General features: G+C 46.0%; 1 protein-coding gene across 2 annotated transcripts in view; it reads left to right on the top strand.

The window, feature by feature from the left end:
• jade2 (jade family PHD finger 2) overlaps nucleotides 1–16,960 on the top strand; it is a 141,287-nt gene extending 124,327 nt beyond the window's left edge. For both annotated transcript variants that reach the window (XM_008401940.3, XM_081615561.1), the window contains exons 11-14: nucleotides 305–422; nucleotides 7,343–7,474; nucleotides 10,923–11,068; nucleotides 12,820–16,960. In XM_008401940.3, the coding sequence (XP_008400162.1) occupies nucleotides 305–422; nucleotides 7,343–7,474; nucleotides 10,923–11,068; nucleotides 12,820–13,521 (1,098 nt within the window). In that variant the 3' untranslated portion in view covers nucleotides 13,522–16,960. The remainder of the gene's footprint in view (nucleotides 1–304; nucleotides 423–7,342; nucleotides 7,475–10,922; nucleotides 11,069–12,819) is intronic.
• The last annotated feature ends 241 nt before the right edge of the window (nucleotides 16,961–17,201 follow it).

Below are 17,201 nucleotides of genomic sequence, written 5' to 3'. Positions count from 1 at the left end.
GCATCAAGTCGACTTCTGGATAAAAATCACTGGATGTTTTGCTTTAAAATGAAAATAAAAACCTGATTAGTAAGAAACTTTGTGTCATTTATAGTTTAATTTGCTTGAATCTTGTCAGTGAAAATTCACCTGCAGCTGTTCAGTTTGTAATAAAAAAACAATAAAATTTCACACATGCAGTTATAAGCTGGTTGCTTTTGTTGAATACCAACTTATTGTTTTCACAACATTGTCTTAAAATGTGTTGTTATAGATGAGCTGTGGTGGTAGGAAAAGGGTGACTGTGCCTTTAAATGTGCTCCAGGTGCGTAACCTGTGCTACATGGTGACCCGGCGGGAGAAGATGAAGCTGACGCTCTGCGACCTGCAGGAGAAAATCTTCCACCTGCAGATCCAGCTGCTGGAGGAGGAAACGGCTGCAGGTAGGAGCCGGAGCAGCACCATCATCTACACGTGTCGCTTCCTCCTGATGATGAAGTGTTTGCACAACCGAGTGAAGGGAACAAAGTGCGGCCCGGGGCCGTTTGTGGCCCCTGGATGGATTCTGTGTGGCCTCCTTTTGTTTTTATGTTGGAAGGTTTTTAACTTTCTCTTGAACTAAAATACAACAGATTGTTTTCATCTCGTATAAACCACCAGCCGCTACATTTGGCTAAAAACAGCAAAGTTCGTCTTTTCATTACTGGGAATAAATTAAAAACACTTTATAGACTTAAAATACAGGGAAATAGCAGAGGCGAGCCGATCGATCGGCCACCGATCATAATCAGCCGTTTTCCGTTAAAAGTGTACGATTGGTGATCGATCAGCGTCGCTTGTTGCCAATCACATTTATCCCCCTTCTCAGCCTGCAGCTGCTGCGTTTCCTTCTCGCTGCGCAGCAACAAGCCCAGTAGTGAGGAACTTTAGTGAACCGAGACGTTTGCGAGTGGAGAACGACCTGAGGGTGAAGCGCGACACGACGCACCATCAGATCTAATATAACATTTAAAAACAAACGATTGATTTGGCTGCATCAGTGCAGCAGCTAAAGATCCGGATCCATCAGCAGGTGAAGCAGCTACTCACCGGATCAGCATCACGGTCGGAAAGCTAAACAATGATTCAAGTCTTGGAGCTGCGGAGTGAGACGCTGGTTCTGGTTCTGGTGTCGGTCCGTCGCTACTGGTGGTAACATGTCCCAGACGGAGGCGCTCACAGCGAGCAGCAGCTTGGAGCTGCAGCAGGAACTGAAACAGATTTTACACGTCTACATCAGGTCTATATCAGGTCTATATCAGGTCTACATGATGGGTGATCGGCCTCATGGGCAATCGGTATCGGCAGCAGAAACTCTGATCAGTGCGTCCCTAGAAAATAATGAACCTAAAAATGTGAAGTGACTGTAAACTTTCATTAAAACGTAAAATATTACATGTTTCATTTGCTGTTTGGCAGCTAAAGAGAAAAACTCTCCGTCATATTTTGAGTTTTAATTTTGGCCCCTGGATTCATTTTGGCACAAAGCAGGAAACGGATATTAAATACAGTCAATGTGTAAAAAATCTGATTGGGAGACTGAAGTTCACCGCCTGCAGTGATGCATCTATAGTCGACATCGATCGATTATAGATGCTGATGAAAGAAACGTGAGTCACGAGACTGAAAATGATAAGAAACGGAAAATAAAAGTAGTTTTGCTGCTTTGGGATCAAAATAATTAACGCTTTAAAACCCAATCGATCCCAGATATTAAAACAGATCCATCTATATTTGCCCGTCTGGCCCAGTGAGCAGCAGCTGGAAGTTTTAGACTTAATAATTACAATAATGACGTTTGAGTGCTTGTGGTGAGAGCAGGATGGATCCGATGAAACGCTCCGTCTCTGGACGGTGCAGAGAAACCCGCCGGCTTCTGAACGGGTCGCTGAAATTCACCGCAAAGCCGAGCAGCGACACGAAACACGTTCCATCTTATTTGCATTATTAGCTACTGCGCCTGCTGAATGACGGCTGTTGGGCGATGTGGAGCCTCTTCGGCTGGACGGGGTCGCGACCCGCCGCCGACATGGGCCGAAGCTCGTTGCCATGGTAACCCCACGAAACGGTGAACTTTCGTCCGCGGCGCTCTTCATCCTCCAGGAGGGCGGCGCACATCTACACGCTCAATTAAATCAAATGCAAACACTTTGTGTTGCTCAGTAGCTCACTCCCAGAGGCACACACACACACACACACACACACACACACACACACACACACACACACACACACACACACACACACACACACTTCCAGAGCTGCTGACTCAGCAGATTGCTGCCATCAGGTAGCAGGAGCTGCTGGCACTAAACAGCCGCATCTATTCACACTGCCACAGGAGTTAGATTAGAGCCAATAGCTGGTGTGTGTGTGTGTGTGTGTGTGTGTGTGTGTGTGTGTGTGTGTGCGTGTGTGTGTGCGTGTGTGTGCGTGCGTGTGTGTGTGTGTGTGTTGTGATAAAGAGCAGCAGAGTGAAGGATGAGCTTGTCTGCTAGAATGATTTGTCGTGTAACTCACCATCTTTCCCCTCCTGTTTTCTTCTCTCCATCCTCTAATTATTTTTCTCCTCCATCTGTTGCTGTGATTTTCTCTCATTTGCAGATTCCTCCTCGTATTTATTTTCCTACGTGTCGTTATTTTAAGACGGTTCTTTAGCTGGTTTGTTCTTTCACACCAACCGATAGATGCATCAGTAACAAACCAGAAATAAAACCGTAACTAATATTTTAGTAGAACAAATGTTTCCACCAATCGGAGCAGGATGGGAATCTGAAAGATGAGCAGGTTTGGTTGGATCTACGCCGATAAAAAATATACAAAACTTACATGTTTTACAGTAAATTATCAGTTCTGCCCAGTCTGAGCAGTTTTAGGGTCTCTGTCGCTTTAAATCCAAACAAGCTGCTGCTGGCCACGCCCCCAACGCAGCGTTTACACTCACATGTTAAAATGGCTGCAAACGGATGCACAATTAACCGTACATCTTTGAAAAGAATTAGTGGAGCCTCCTGCACAGCCAACCAACATGCAGCAAGTGGTTTCTGGATGATGAGTCAACAACTAAACTCTTGTCGTGTCCAGCAGCCATTGTACATCAGCAGCATGAAGCTGCTCGCTAACCATGACTAGCATTGGTTTTAGCTGTTAAGTTGTCAACATAACAACTTTTACATATCAGGCGAACATCTGAAATGTTCGCCTGATATGTAAAAGAAAAATAGACGCAGTGCTTTGATGCTAATGGTCAACTCTGCGACAGCTAGAGACGCTAAAGAAAAAATAGCAAGAGAGGAAAGTAGCTCAGCTATGCTAGCTTGACTATGACAATCTTAACTTGTAGATGTTCTGTGGAATTCTGTTTCGGTTCCGTTAAAAATAAAATAAAATAAAACACCAACTCTGACAGGCCATCAGTAGAGCAGGGCTTTAAAGTAGCTAATCTACCAGCGCTGTGTTAGATTAGCTAATAGCAGTGGTAGCTAATGCTTAATATTTTTATTATTCACTGCACTAGCCTAATAATCCTTACAGCTCCAGGTTTCATTTAGCTAGTGGTTCTATTTCAGCAGCGTTGGACACGCGTGAAACCTCCAGACGTAAACAACAAGATGCAACATGTTTATAAAATCAGTTTCCGAGTGGATCTCTTGTTTCCACATCTGCCTAAATCAGACCAGTTGACCTTTGACCTCCTGCGTGTCTCTCACGCTGCCCCGTCCATCATCCACACTCGGCCAGGCTGCCTCACGTCGGCTCTGAACGGTTAGCATGTCGCTAAAGGCTAACGGCTGGGCAGAGAAAAGTCCCTGCAGCTTACAAATACCAATCAATGAGCTGAATACTTCAGTGTTTCAAAGCTTTCAAATAGTTAAAAAAATTATTTACCTTTGTGTATGTGGAGAATCAAGATGCAAATAAGCAATTTAATTTCTTTTTTAAACAAGAAAAGAAACATTTTATTGCCTAAACTGCGATAACATTGTTTAGTGAACAGTTGTAGCTAAAAATCCTTCAAACATCAACATGTGAAAAACTTCACATCAATACAATGTGGAGCTGATCTGTTATGTAATTAACCAATTATTAACTGGACAGCAAAAGGTGCTGAATAGGAATTATTTCATTTCTTAACACAATTTGAACCAAAAAAGCTAAAAGTGTCATTTCAGAAGTTCTGGTCAAACAGATTTACAGACGATCATGAAAATGTTTACATCTTGTCCAGTTTGCCTGATTTTCTACTCTGTATTTGAGTCTCTACTCCAGCTGATTAATTACTAAATTAGTTGACGATTATTTCATAGATCGATTAATCACGATTAATCGTTTCGGAGCAGTTGCTCATTGAAGCACAGGATGTTTTCGACTCAGTGTGTTCCTGTTAAATCTGTGCAGACGCAGATGGAGGCGTTATTGTTATGCAGAAAGCGCTCCACATTTATATTCCAGCTCAGAGCCGCCGGTGACAAGCTGACAGCGGTTCGTATCGGCCTCTGATCCGCTTTCAGCAAGTGGGAAAGTACGAGTTTTAAAAATACGGCGAAGAGGAGGATGGCGAGGGCAAGGAAGGTAATGAGGAAGAAAAGAGACTGTGGAGGGAAAAGTAATGAAGTTCAGGCAGGAAGGAGGAAAACAACTTTCAGTGCACTAATGAGCTCAGGTAAGAAATGCGCCACAAAAAGAGAAAATTAATCACACACTTCAGAGAGACGAACCCCCCGGTGCCGTTTCCACCTCTAAACAAGAGAAGGAAGGACGATGCTGCAGAGGCGAGAGAAAGGAAAGAGAATCAGAAAAGCTTTTTTAATGGAGATGCGCTGGAGGCGTTTACTGCTGATGCTTGGATTTGTGCAGAGATTACAACCTGCAGGGAAACTTTCCACACGCTGCAGCGGCGCCTCCAGCTGCCCTTGAAAAGCCCAAAATGAGTTTTCCTCCTTTTCTAAAAGAACAAGATCAGATTAGGAAGAGCAGAGGAACATGTTGGAGATCGGGAGATTGGGCTCTTTTTAACAAAAACCTGCTTCCTGGCAGATTCCCAGGAGTTAAAACTCTGGGAGGTTTTCCAGATTATTTCATGTTTTTGCTGAACCAGGAGAGATTTGGTGGATGTGCCTGCAGCGATTCCCAATCATTTAGTAAAACTAAAACACAGAGAGTTCAGAGAGTCCCTGAAGCAGCAGCAGGATTTACACTCTCCAGTATTTAACAGTAACTTTCCTCCATCTTCACAGAAAAAACCCACAAACTTCAGTTTGATACGTTTTGCACATGAGTCGATGTTTATGGAGGTTTGGATGCTGAGACTCGTCTAAACCTCCACTGACAATAAAACCAGTTACATTTAAAAAGCTGCTGTGCTTAAAAACATTTTATATATCTATTATGAAATCCGTGGCATTGCAGCGTGTCGCTGTTTTTATCTGTAGTGACCGGGTCGAACGGCGGCGCCATCTTGTGATGTAATCAGGGTAAGTCAAACCCTGATTGAGTCAGAAGTGGAGGAAGCAAAAGGAAGCTGAGGAAAAAACTTGTGTACAGAAAGTGTTACATGGCATACAGTTTAAATATGTCCGTATAAAATCCGCTGCGTGCTCCGATTAGATTTCTGTCCGTTGGAAAATGTTTGACTTCTCTCAGGCGCTCAGGTTGATCCTGGAGGCAGAACCGGTGAACCGGCCGCCGCGGCCAGGAAGCGAGAGAATCATGGCGGCGGCGGCGGCGCTCTGTGGGCGAGGCTCAGCAGAGGGCGACGCTTCCACACCGTTTCCCTCCTGGCTGCAAACGTCCTCATGCGTTTCTGCTCAACGACTCCGATTCCTCTCTCAATAATACAAACGCTGTAGATTGCAAAAATATACATTTTATGATTGAAAGGAAACGATTCCGTCCCTTTTTTTTGCTAATTATTCATTTAATTTTCTGGAGCAAATGAACTTTACAGTTGGCTGCACAGAACCAACATGAAGAACTCGACACAGTGAGGAACCTGCAACAAGCGTTTCATCGGGTTTTACAGTCGGAGCCGCGATGAGGCAGAACATCGTTTATCAGCTTCAGCTGAAACTCTGGGTTTGCAGATAGAAGATTCAGTTAGAAATTTCTATTAATTTTGCTAAAATTCACAACTTATGTGCATGAATTTAACACCGTTTAATGTGTTAAACACGACTCTTCACTGTTTAACACATTAAGAAACGTTTTAACTGACTAAATAAAACTCAGCCTTCTCTAGGATGTTATTACATGGCACACAGGCCAGAAACAGGCCTGAAGTGTTGCAAATCCTTTCATCTCCATGGAAACCAATCCCCCAGTCCACTCCTCCAGACTAGCGGCAGCAGCAGTCAGCAGACACCTGCAGAGCTAATCATACGAGCTGCTCCTCACTGAAACGCTCCAATAACGGCATAATGGAGGAGCTGCTGTAAAAGAACAGGAGCTTCTTAAAGAGACGGCGCGTGTATTTGATATAAAGCATTTTTATGAAGTAAAGTTACTTGATTGTTCTGTGAAATGTCACATGGAAAACAGATAAAACTTCAACATTAACATTTTTAAATTGTATATATATAAATGAGGGATTAATTCTCCCTGCTTATTGTTTTTGTCCTAATTAAAGAGTTTAAATATTGTAATAAAGGGGTGTCCAAACTTTTGCATCGAGGCCCAAAACCCCCAAGCAGAAAGGAATCAGGGCCAAAGTTTTATTTTTATTCATGTAAAAATGCACAAATTCTTCACCTGCACATGTAATATTATATATTTATCTTAATATTTACAGATATTTAACTTTTCATTCAACATTTTTAAGCTATAAAATGTTTTTATTTAAATCCCAGCAATGAAAGTAAAACATTTTTTACATTTGCTGTATTTAGACAAATGTAATGGATGGTTGTGGCATGACTAATAAACAGTAATGATAATAATAATATCATTATTCATAATTAATAATGAAAACTCAAGAACAATCCGGTGTGTTTGTAACTTTTTAGGATATTTTCTGTGGCAAATTTAAATCTTCTTAAATGGAAAATGTTAAATGTTGGATGGATAAATTTGTGCCACAAATGAATAATAACTAAACTATTTTCATAATGTTGGTGCAGAATGAGTATTTTTGGGCCGACGGCTCAGATGCGTCGCTTCTCCCAGATGTAAATGCGGCTGACGAATCAAACCAGATTCTGATGAGTGTGCAGCTTCACTTCAACCTGGAATGAATGATTTGGTTCCCCAAGCTGCTACTTTAAATCTACCTTAAACTGAGCAGATCAGCTAAATCCCTAACCTGAGCCCGTCTTCTGTCTCCCTGCAGAGAAAACCCAGAAGGCAGAAAAGAGGAAGCAGAATGGAGTGAAGGATAAAAGGAAAGAGAGAAGGAAGCATGGCACCGGCAAGAAAAAGGAGAGGTGGAAGTCTGAGAACGGCTCCCTGCTTAAAGAGCTCGGTATGGGTGGTTTAGTTTTTACTAGTTTATTATTTCTGCTTGATTTAAATATTTCTACACATTTTAACGTGGAGCAAAAACTCACAGCCGAGTGAGATCATTCAAAGTTACTTTACAGATACTTTACAGATACTTTACAGTTACTTTACATATACTTTACAGTTACTTTACAGACACGTTAGTTACTTTACAGTTACTTTACAGATACTTTACAGAGACCCGGTGGGAAACACGAGTTAAGATGATGGTCAAACTGACGCAGAGAAAATTATTTGTCAAAATGAGCCGATTTTAGGTTGGATTCACATCAACCCGACTCCGGTCCGTTTTTCCATAAACTCCGGTTCATTTGGTTTGGTGTGAACGCTAACCGACCTCTGACCTTTGACCCTCGGTCTGGGTTCAGTTGAAGTGAACTCTGGTTGGTTTGAATGTGAACTCCCAGCGGACCGGAGACCGCTCCAAAAGCAGGAAGTGAACCACAGCGCAGGGCATTCTGGGTAAATCCAACCAAAGCTAACGTGCTAGCCTAGCGCTAGCAGCAGAAATGGCTCCTGGTCTTTAGCCTAAAGAGAAATCCTCCAGCCGCTAAAATCCTCCATCTTGTTTCCATCTGGTGAAGAAGGAAGTTGCTCTCAGTGTCTTCAGAGGTTTTTGTGTCGTTTCCTTCAGTGGTTCTTGGTGCAGCGCCCCCACAGGCCAGGAGGGGAACAGGTTGGTTGGACTCAGAGCAGCTGGAGGTGGAGCAGATGTTCTGGTTCCAGTAGAACCGGGTCGACTGGACTGAAGGAGGGAAACCATCTTTAATAACTATAAATACTATAAATTGAGATCTGCACTAAATGTTGAATCACAACTGCCTGAGGTTTCATGCATTCAGACTCTGCTTGCTGATAATATATTTTCATTGCCACACTTTATATAGATTCACCAAGATCTACACACTTCCTGTAATACAAGGCTACAAGCTTTAAAGTAGAGCATTATGTACATCAGATGAATGAGCCAACAGGTGTTAGTCGGGTCAGAGACGAGCTGATTGGCTGCCGTCAGTAAATCAGCAGGTATTTTAAATCGGCGCCACCTGAATGAGATGATTAATGATGGAGCTTCTGTAGGTTTTGTAGCTCAACTGTTGGAGTTGTTGACACTTTCCTCTGGAAACTTTACACGATGCTGAAGCACCTGAGAGAGAAACTGAAGGTCAAGGTGCACAATAGGAACCAAGGCTGGATTTAAAACAGGAAGTTTGTTGTCACTGCTGGTGGTGGAAAATGTCTGGATGGTTTTTCTCCTCCATGTTTGTGTTTACGTCAGTAACCTGTGATAACTAGCAGCCTGGTCTGGTTGTGCTTCATCAGTCGCCCCTGTCCGCCTGGCTCTGTTATGAAACCCCATCTTTCTGTTTGTTTTGCTTCTTGTTCTTCCACCTGACCGCAAAGGGGAGAAGAACTGCAACGTGACCCAGCATGCATGTTCGGATACGGTCACAGAAATTGCGTTTCCATGACAAATAAGTCTGTGTTTGTGTTTAGTTTGCTGCTGTTGTCCGACTCCGCCGTCAATTATCAGGGTTATATATATAGTGTGCTGCTCTGAGCGCCGTCTCTGTTTGTCTGCATGCCGTATGTGTTCACTGTCTCAGAGTGTGTGTGTGTGTGTGTGTGTGTGTGTGTGTGTGTGTGTGTGTGTGTGTGTGTGTGTGTGTGTGTGTGTGTGTGTGTGTGTGTGTGTGTGTGTGTGTGTGTGTGTGTGTGTGTGTGTGAAGCCATCTGTTCCCCGTCGGGTCTGGTCCTGCCTCTTCCTCTGTGTTTTCAGAGATGAAGATCCACCTTTACTCTCTTTCAAGTAGCATAGCTAGTAGTTATTAGCTCCAGGTAAACATCAATAAATCTAATTCTTGATTATACTGTAAAACAAAAACAATGTTAACGGAGTTTAAAGCTTTCAGCTTGTTTGCTTCCTCTAAATACATGTTTCTCATGTGATGTCACACTTCTGGTCTTAAAGGGCCAGCATTGTGTTTTCCAGGACGTTTTATTGCATAATCCAGTAACTGATATCTTCGTCAAATAGGACTTTAAAACACGTTTTACTCCCTGATTCCTGGTTGAAATTGGGCGTCTGTCTCTTTAAAAGCTCCTCTCTTCACGCTCTGACGTTTCACCAGAGCTGCTCTGAGCAGCAGCTGCTTGCTAATTGCTGCTGGCTAGTCTGGAGGAGCTGAGTGGGGGAGGAGCCCTGAAGGCGGGGCTAGGTCCACCCAGGTGTTTCACGGCTGAATGGTTGCCATGGAGATTAAAGGACCACTCAAACATGGGAAATAAATCAAAGCAACATTCCAGGGAAAAACATTCTAACATGATGCAAAGCTAAAAAAACAGAAGTCAGTTTTACTCTGGCTTCTTTAAATGTGATTTTCTGAAACCTGCAGATACTTTGAGAAGTGACGAAATGACATGAATATCTTATTTAGAGTGAAACGTGTCTCTGTGGTTTCCAACCGAGCCGTAACCGTAGCGACCTTCCACCGTGTCGGTGTTTCTGCTCCTCCTTCCTCCCTCTGATCGGCTCTGCTGCCGTTCGTCTCCTCACACCTCTTCCCCGTCTCGTTTTCTCCTTCGTCACCTATTCCCTCCCTCAGAGCTCTCCTGATTCCTGCAGAGGCATGCTGCGTCATGGAAACAGCCGCTGTGTGTGTGTGTGTGTGTGTGTGTGTGTGTGTGTGTGTGTGTGTGTGTGTGTGTGTGTGTGTGTGTGTGTGGGGTAGCTGGTGTTGAACGCACCCTAACAGCACCTCCTGCTGTCCTGTTGTCGGATTATTGCAGGCGGTTCAGGATTTGCAGGAGATTTTTCCTCTGAATCCTTCAGGTATTCTGGGAGCTGCAGGTTTACTGAACTATTAAAATAATAGAGCAACTAAAGCTGCTTTAATGCTTTTAATGATGCAGCGTCATTTATAAATCACTAGCATTCATCCACCCATCCATCCATTTTCCTGCACCCTTGTCCCTTAATGGGGTCGGGAGGGTTGCTGGTGCCCATCTCCAGCTAACGTCTCAGGCGAGAGGCGGGGTCACCTGGACAGGTCACCTGGACAGGTCACCAGTCTGTCGCAGGGCAACACAGAGACACACAGAGACACACAACCATGCACACACTCTCTCACACCTAGGGAGAATTTAGACAGACCAATTAACCTGACAGTCATGTTTCTGGACTGTGGGAGGAAACCGGAGTACCTGGAGAAAACCCACCATGCACAGGGAGAACATGGAGACTCCATGCAGAAAGACCGGGAATCGAACCCAGAACCTTCTGGCTGCAAGGCAGCAGCTCTACCCACTGCGCCACTGTGCAGCCTTAAATCACTAGCATTGATTTTTAATAAATTGTCAGCTCATAATCAGGTTTATTTCATTCTGCTGTGATGTTTTTCTCTCCTCAGGTCTGTCCAAGTCGTTCCCGTTAGAAAGCTCTCTGTTCGACAGCTGGCTGGCCAAGTCGGTCCAGATCACGGCCGACGACATGCTGAGCCAGTGGGCTCTGGGCGGCCAGCACGGCCACCAGCGCAGCAGCCTGCTGTCCGACCAGGTACGGCTGGGAAACGTCCCCACAAAGGTTGTTCTGTTGATCCGGGGGAGCAGGAGGGGCCCACAGATCACTTATAAAAACCATTTCAATTAAATGTCATTTCACTTACTGATTTATTCTGTAATGTTTACAGTCTGTTGAGTGTGAAATCATCAGTGATTAGTGATAATCCAGTGTCACTGTGTTTGCACTGTAAAACAGAATCCCGGGGAAGTTTCATGATTTAGACTGAAATGAAGCCACAAAGGGTCAGAAAACAGGACGAACAAAAATGGTTTGAATTGTCAAGTTTATGACTGAAGTCGATATATAATATAAACATATTCAATGTGGTGAGATTTGGGCCGTTCTGCACTGCAAAAACACAAAATCTTACCCAGTAATTTTGGTCTATTTTCCAGAGCAAAAATCTCAGTAAACTTGAAATAAAACAAAACTTACAGGTAAGATTCAAGCAATAAATGGGAGTTTGTCTTATTATTGATGCCAAGGTTCCAGTTTCACTGGTGGATTATTTCACTCAAGACGTTTTTCTCCTGTTATCAGTGGAATAATCTGCCGATTGAACTTTTTTATCAATATTCAGGAATTATTCACTTAAAACAAGATTATATTTGTTGCTTGAATATTATTTCTCAGTTGGTTTAGTCGTATTTCAAGTGTATTTGCTCGAGACTAAACAAAAACTACTTGGTGAGATTTTGTGTTTTTGCAGTGTTTGCTGGAAACTGTCAGACCTGGCAACCCAGCTGGCAACCAGAAGATCCTTCTGATAATCGATCAGTTTTTCTGGAGCTAAATGTGATGCAGCGATTCCCTCTGTTGGCCCAGTTAAAGTTCGTCTTCCTCTTCCTCCTCCCCCTCCTCCTCCTCCCTCCTCCTCTCCTTCCTCCTCTTCCTCCTCTCCTTCCTCCTCCTCCTCCTCCCCCTGCTCTTCCTCCTCCCCCTCCTCCTCCTCCTCCTCCTCCTCTTCCTCCTCCTCCTGGTCTTCCTCCTCCTCTTCCTCCTCCTCCTCCTGGTCATCCTCCCCCTCCCCCTCCTCCTCCTCCTGGTCTTCCTCTTCCTCCTCCTCCTCCCCCTCCTCCTCCTCTCCTTCCTCCTCCTCCTCCCCCTGCTCTTCCTCCTCCTCCTCTCCTTCCTCCTCCTCCTCCCCCTGCTCTTCCTCCTCCTCTCCTTCCTCCTCTCCTTCCTCCTCTTCCTCCTCTCCTTCCTCCTCCTCCTCCCCCTGCTCTTCCTCCTCCCCCTCCTCCTCCTCCTCTTCCTCCTCCTCCTGGTCTTCCTCCCCTCCTCCTCCTCCTCCTCCTCCTCCCGATGCTCTTCCTCCTCCTCCTCCCTCCTCCTCTCCTTCCTCCTCCTCCTCCCCCTGCTCTTCCTCCTCCTCTCCTTCCTCCTCTTCCTCCTCTCCTTCCTCCTCCTCCTCCCCCTGCTCTTCCTCCTCCCCCTCCTCCTCCTCCTCTTCCTCCTCCTCCTGGTCTTCCTCCCCCTCCTCCTCCTCCTCCTCCTCCTCCCGATGCTCTTCCTCCTCCTCCTCCCTCCTCCTCTCCTTCCTCCTCCTCCTCCCCCTGCTCTTCCTCCTCCTCTCCTTCCTCCTCTTCCTCCTCTCCTTCCTCTTCCTCCTCCCCCTGCTCTTCCTCCTCCTCCTCCTCCTCCTCTTCCTCCTCCTCCTGCTCTTCCTCCTCCCCCTCCTCCTCCTCCTCCTCCTCCTCTTCCTCCTCCTCCTCCTCCCCCTCCTCCTCTTCCTCCTCCTCCAGCTGATGCAGGGTGAGGAAAGCCTCCTGAACCTCATGATGGAGAACTCTATGCAGTCGGCGTGGAAAACGCCTCAGCTGGGCCGGAAACCCAGAGGAAGCACCAAGCCTCGTTCTCGAGGCCCGAGCGGCGCCGGCGCCCAGCGGGTGTTCGGGTCGGCCGCGTCCGGCAGCCCGTCCACAGCCAAGGGCTTCTGGGAAAAATCCAGCCACGCTGGCCGCCGAGGGGAGAAGTCCAGAGGCCCGTCCAAGGCGGGTCACCACCACCAGACCAGGAGCGGCGACCCGAACGGCGACCCGCCGCCGCAGCCGCCCATCTCCAAGATGGATTCCTGCCACATCTCGGAGGAGCGCGGCCGCTGGGACAGCGTCCGCATGGCGTCCGGTTTCATGGCGAGCGCTTCCCCTCCGCCGGCCTCCAGTCCGGGAGCCGCAGTGCCTGACGCCGGCGCCGTCCTGCGGGGGTCGCGGCCCCGCCCGGCCCGGCAGGGTAAAGCGAGGTCAAGGGTCGGGGAACTGGACTCCATGGACCTGCCGCTCACAGGGAAAGCCGCGTCGTTGCTGGACGCCGCCGCCGAGACTGATGGGTACTTCTCCGATGGAGAGAGCGATTTGGAAACGCGGTCCGGCGGACGAAAGCTTCGGCTGCCACAGCTGCATCCTGCCAACGACGACCTACTGAGGAGGAGCGTCCTGGCGTCCTAAACAAAGTAACGGCGGCTGAGCAGCCTTGTCAAACCAAACCCGTGGTGTGGAGCGGCGTCCAGCTCTGACTCCGCCTGGTTCTCTGAATGTAGCTGTATGCCGACCGTACAGGGAAGCTTCTCCACTGGACCGCCGTTCGATCCTCACACTATGGGAAGCTCAACATTCGTCTTTTGTATATTTCTAACTCATCTGGTTGTGGCCTGGTGTCTGAGGTCTGGTCAGACTTGGGAACAAACACTTGGGGGCATTACTCTTCTTCTGGTTCCAGGGTTTGCTTTAAGGTCCGAGCTGCATCCCACCAGTTCTCCTCAAAATATTCAGACCCTTTCATAGCAGAGCTGGCATGAATATGTGCAGAGGGCGGCACAGGACGGCATGTTCTCAGCCTTGAAAAGCACAATATCCGGTCAGTCGAGCCGCCGTGGAAGCACTGGAGAGGAAAACCGAAGCTCATTCAGGGCTGGGCTCGATTTCAGACGCTGAGTTTCTCGTTTTATCGCCTCTCATCCCTTCAAAGCAGAAATATCACAGACTGACCCCAAATATTACAGACTGACCCCAACCCGCCGCTGTGTCAGACACACACACACATTCACTCATCCTCGTATCAACCAGGGGTGTCCAAAGTGCGGCCTGGGGGCCATTTGTGGCCCCGACTGTGATTCAAGAACGGCATAAATGTGGCCATTTAATACTTTTTGTAATTTTTATCATCTTATGTTACAAGTTCGGCTTGTTTTGAATGAAAAACAGACTTTGGTACACTCATCCATTACATTTGGCTAAATAAAGCAAAAGTTATAAAAGAAAATGTTTTACTTTTGTTAAAGCAAAACATTTTATAGGTTTATAAAATGGAAAATAAGTTCAAAAAGTTAAATAACTTTTACGTTTGCCCTAGTATCCACATAAAAATAATTCACATTGATACATTTAGCATTTTTAATTGTGGGGGGAAACTTATATTTTGGCCCCTGAATATTTTCTGCTTGGGGATTTTGGCCCCTCGGTGCAGAAAGTTTGGACACCCCTGGAATTAATCCAATCTTTCTCCATTGCTGTCAAATTCTTCCTAAATCAATTCTGCCCCCTAAATCTTGACAAAAATATCATCAGAGAAACGTTGTGCCTTGCGTCACTTCCTGTGGCCCCACAAAACAATCAGTGAGTGAATCAATCAGCCTCTCAGTCCAAATTTGTAACAATCAAAGCGAAACAAAATCCCGACAGATTGGTTGCCATGTAGCCGCTGGGTGTCTTCACCACAATGATTGAATAGTGCCTGAAAGAGAAAACGTGCAGCGTTTGCCATTTTTCTAACTAATGCGTCTGCAGCAAAGCAGAGCCACAGAGCTGCCTACGGTTACGAGCCGCCCCTGAACGCATCGCGGCCACAGAGCTGCCTACGGTTACGAGCCGCCCCTGAACGCATCGCGGCCACAGAGCTGCCTACGGTTACGAGCCGCCCCTGAACGCATCGCGGCCGCAGAGCTGCCTACGGTTACGAGCCGCCCCTGAACGCATCGCGGCCGCAGAGCTGCCTACGGTTACGAGCCGCCCCTGAACGCATCGCGGCCGCAGAGCTGCCTACGGTTACGAGCCGCCCCTGAACGCATCGCGGCCGCAGAGCTGCCTACGGTTACGAGCCGCCCCTGAACGCATCGCGGCCGCAGAGAGCCTTTCAAAACAAGAGCTTGGCCAAGTTGCACCAGGTTCCAGCTTTCAGGAGTCCTGCATCACGTCTGCTGCTCATGTTTGATCTGCTGGGATTAAAACAGCTTTTCTCCGTCAGGTTTCAGTCCGTTGGGTTTATAACTCCAAAGCCACCAAAGAAAATGTACATTTTATTGTGAATGAGAGTTTATTTGACCTTTATTTGATCAGTGGAATCACAGATCATTTCTGCAGCGCCGTGACGAGCAGCTCAAGCTGCTGATTTCTGTTCAGTCTTCCTGGTGGAAGCAGTTATTTCAGTTCTCTGTGTTTATCTGAGACAAAGTTTATAGTAACTATAAAACACAGAAAATACTCAAGAAGCTTAAAACACAGACCTCACCCAAACTTTGAGAGTCTAGAAATATATTTAAAACTAGTTTAAAAAACTAAAACAATCAAACTTTGTAGCATAGTGGAAACCAAAACCAATTGGGAAGAGATAAAATCCAATAGCCCTGCCGCCTCCAGTAACACCTAAAGCTGCAGATTATAACAGTTTAAACATTAAATATACTTTAATATTTACAGCAGAAACCTTTAATATCTACATTCATCCTTATTTCCGTTCGGCAGCCAATCAGAACCGAGGAAGTCGAGAGGTGAACGTCAGCCAATAGCGTCACAACAATTATTTTTTATGCTTTATTAAAACTATTTCACAAACATTTCAATGATTCAGAAGATAAATTACAGAGGATCCCAAACTTTTCAGGGAGTTTTCTGCAAATAATTTTCAGAAACTTCACCGATGTGTAGAGAATAAAACAGTGTAAGCTTCCTAAGCTGCTATTGGCTGGTGTTTACGAAGCAGCCAATCAGGAACGCTGTTCATGCTCATTGGTGCTGAAGGTCTTGGCTTCCACTGCGCGTATATTTGGTGGTTGAACCATTAAAATCTTCATTACTAGAGGAAATGTCCAGGATTTTAGCTAATTGTTCTGGTTCCAGTCGATTCCGACTCATTTAAGTCGTCGTAGATGAAAAACATCAGAATAAATCGGTCAGTTCAGGTCATTATGTGCATCTATGCAGTTTGCCGTGTTGTTTTTTGGTCCTTCAGCGGATTGTGACACCAGCGCGGCGTTCTGATCAAACCGGACTTGACCAAGCTCCTGCAGCCAACGGCTCGACTGCATGACCCGTAAACCGCCACAGATCCAGCACCGGCACTCCTGAGCTCCCAAACCCGGCTGCTGCGCCTCGTTTTACTGCAGATTCTCACATCTGACCCCACAGTCGGATTTTATACTCAAGAAGCAGTTTGTGGTATTCTCAGGGGTTAAAGACAAACTTTTAAAAATAATTAATACAAGATAAAAAACAAAAAAGACATGTAAAATTATATATAACACACACATATATCTATGAGGTGTGTTTAGGCAGTTTGTTTGGCAGTTTGATTTCCAACACCACTACTGCTGAGCAAGTGTCCTCTGTCAGCGTGAGCTTCAGGTCAGCGGCTCTGATTTCACAGGTCATCATCAGGATGAACACAAACCAATCAGATCGATTGATTAGAGCGAGCTGCCTGACACTCAGCCTTCAACCTCTGTCCATCCTGCTCTGGTTTGGCTCACTTTACTTTCTGCAGACTCTGACTGGTGTTTAGGAACGACCATGCCAAAGAGCAGGCCTGTGTATCAAGGCAGCATATTTACATCTGTCCACACACACACGCCCTCACACACACACACACACACACACTCACTCACACACACACTCCGTCTCTGGACTGCAACGTGAGTTTGATGAGGTGTTGGGAGGTTTTGGTCCGTAACACAGATTCCAACACCAAGCTGGTCTAACAGGGTTTCAAAGCAGCAGATGAATAGTTTTCTATGGTTCTGACCTCCTCAGAGCGACGCAGCGTTTATGACGAGCGATGGCACCGTGTCCGTTTCGCTCTTCAGGGGATTCACACGGCTGTGCTCTATTCTGACCACGTGTCTTTACTCAGAGTT

The sequence above is a fragment of the Poecilia reticulata genome, chromosome 14, assembly GCF_904066995.2.
Source record: "Poecilia reticulata chromosome 14, P_reticulata-male-v2, whole genome shotgun sequence".
Taxonomy (NCBI): domain Eukaryota; kingdom Metazoa; phylum Chordata; class Actinopteri; order Cyprinodontiformes; family Poeciliidae; genus Poecilia; species Poecilia reticulata.
The sequence above is the reverse complement of the archived record's forward strand: the minus strand, read 5'-3'. Positions and strand labels throughout refer to the sequence as shown.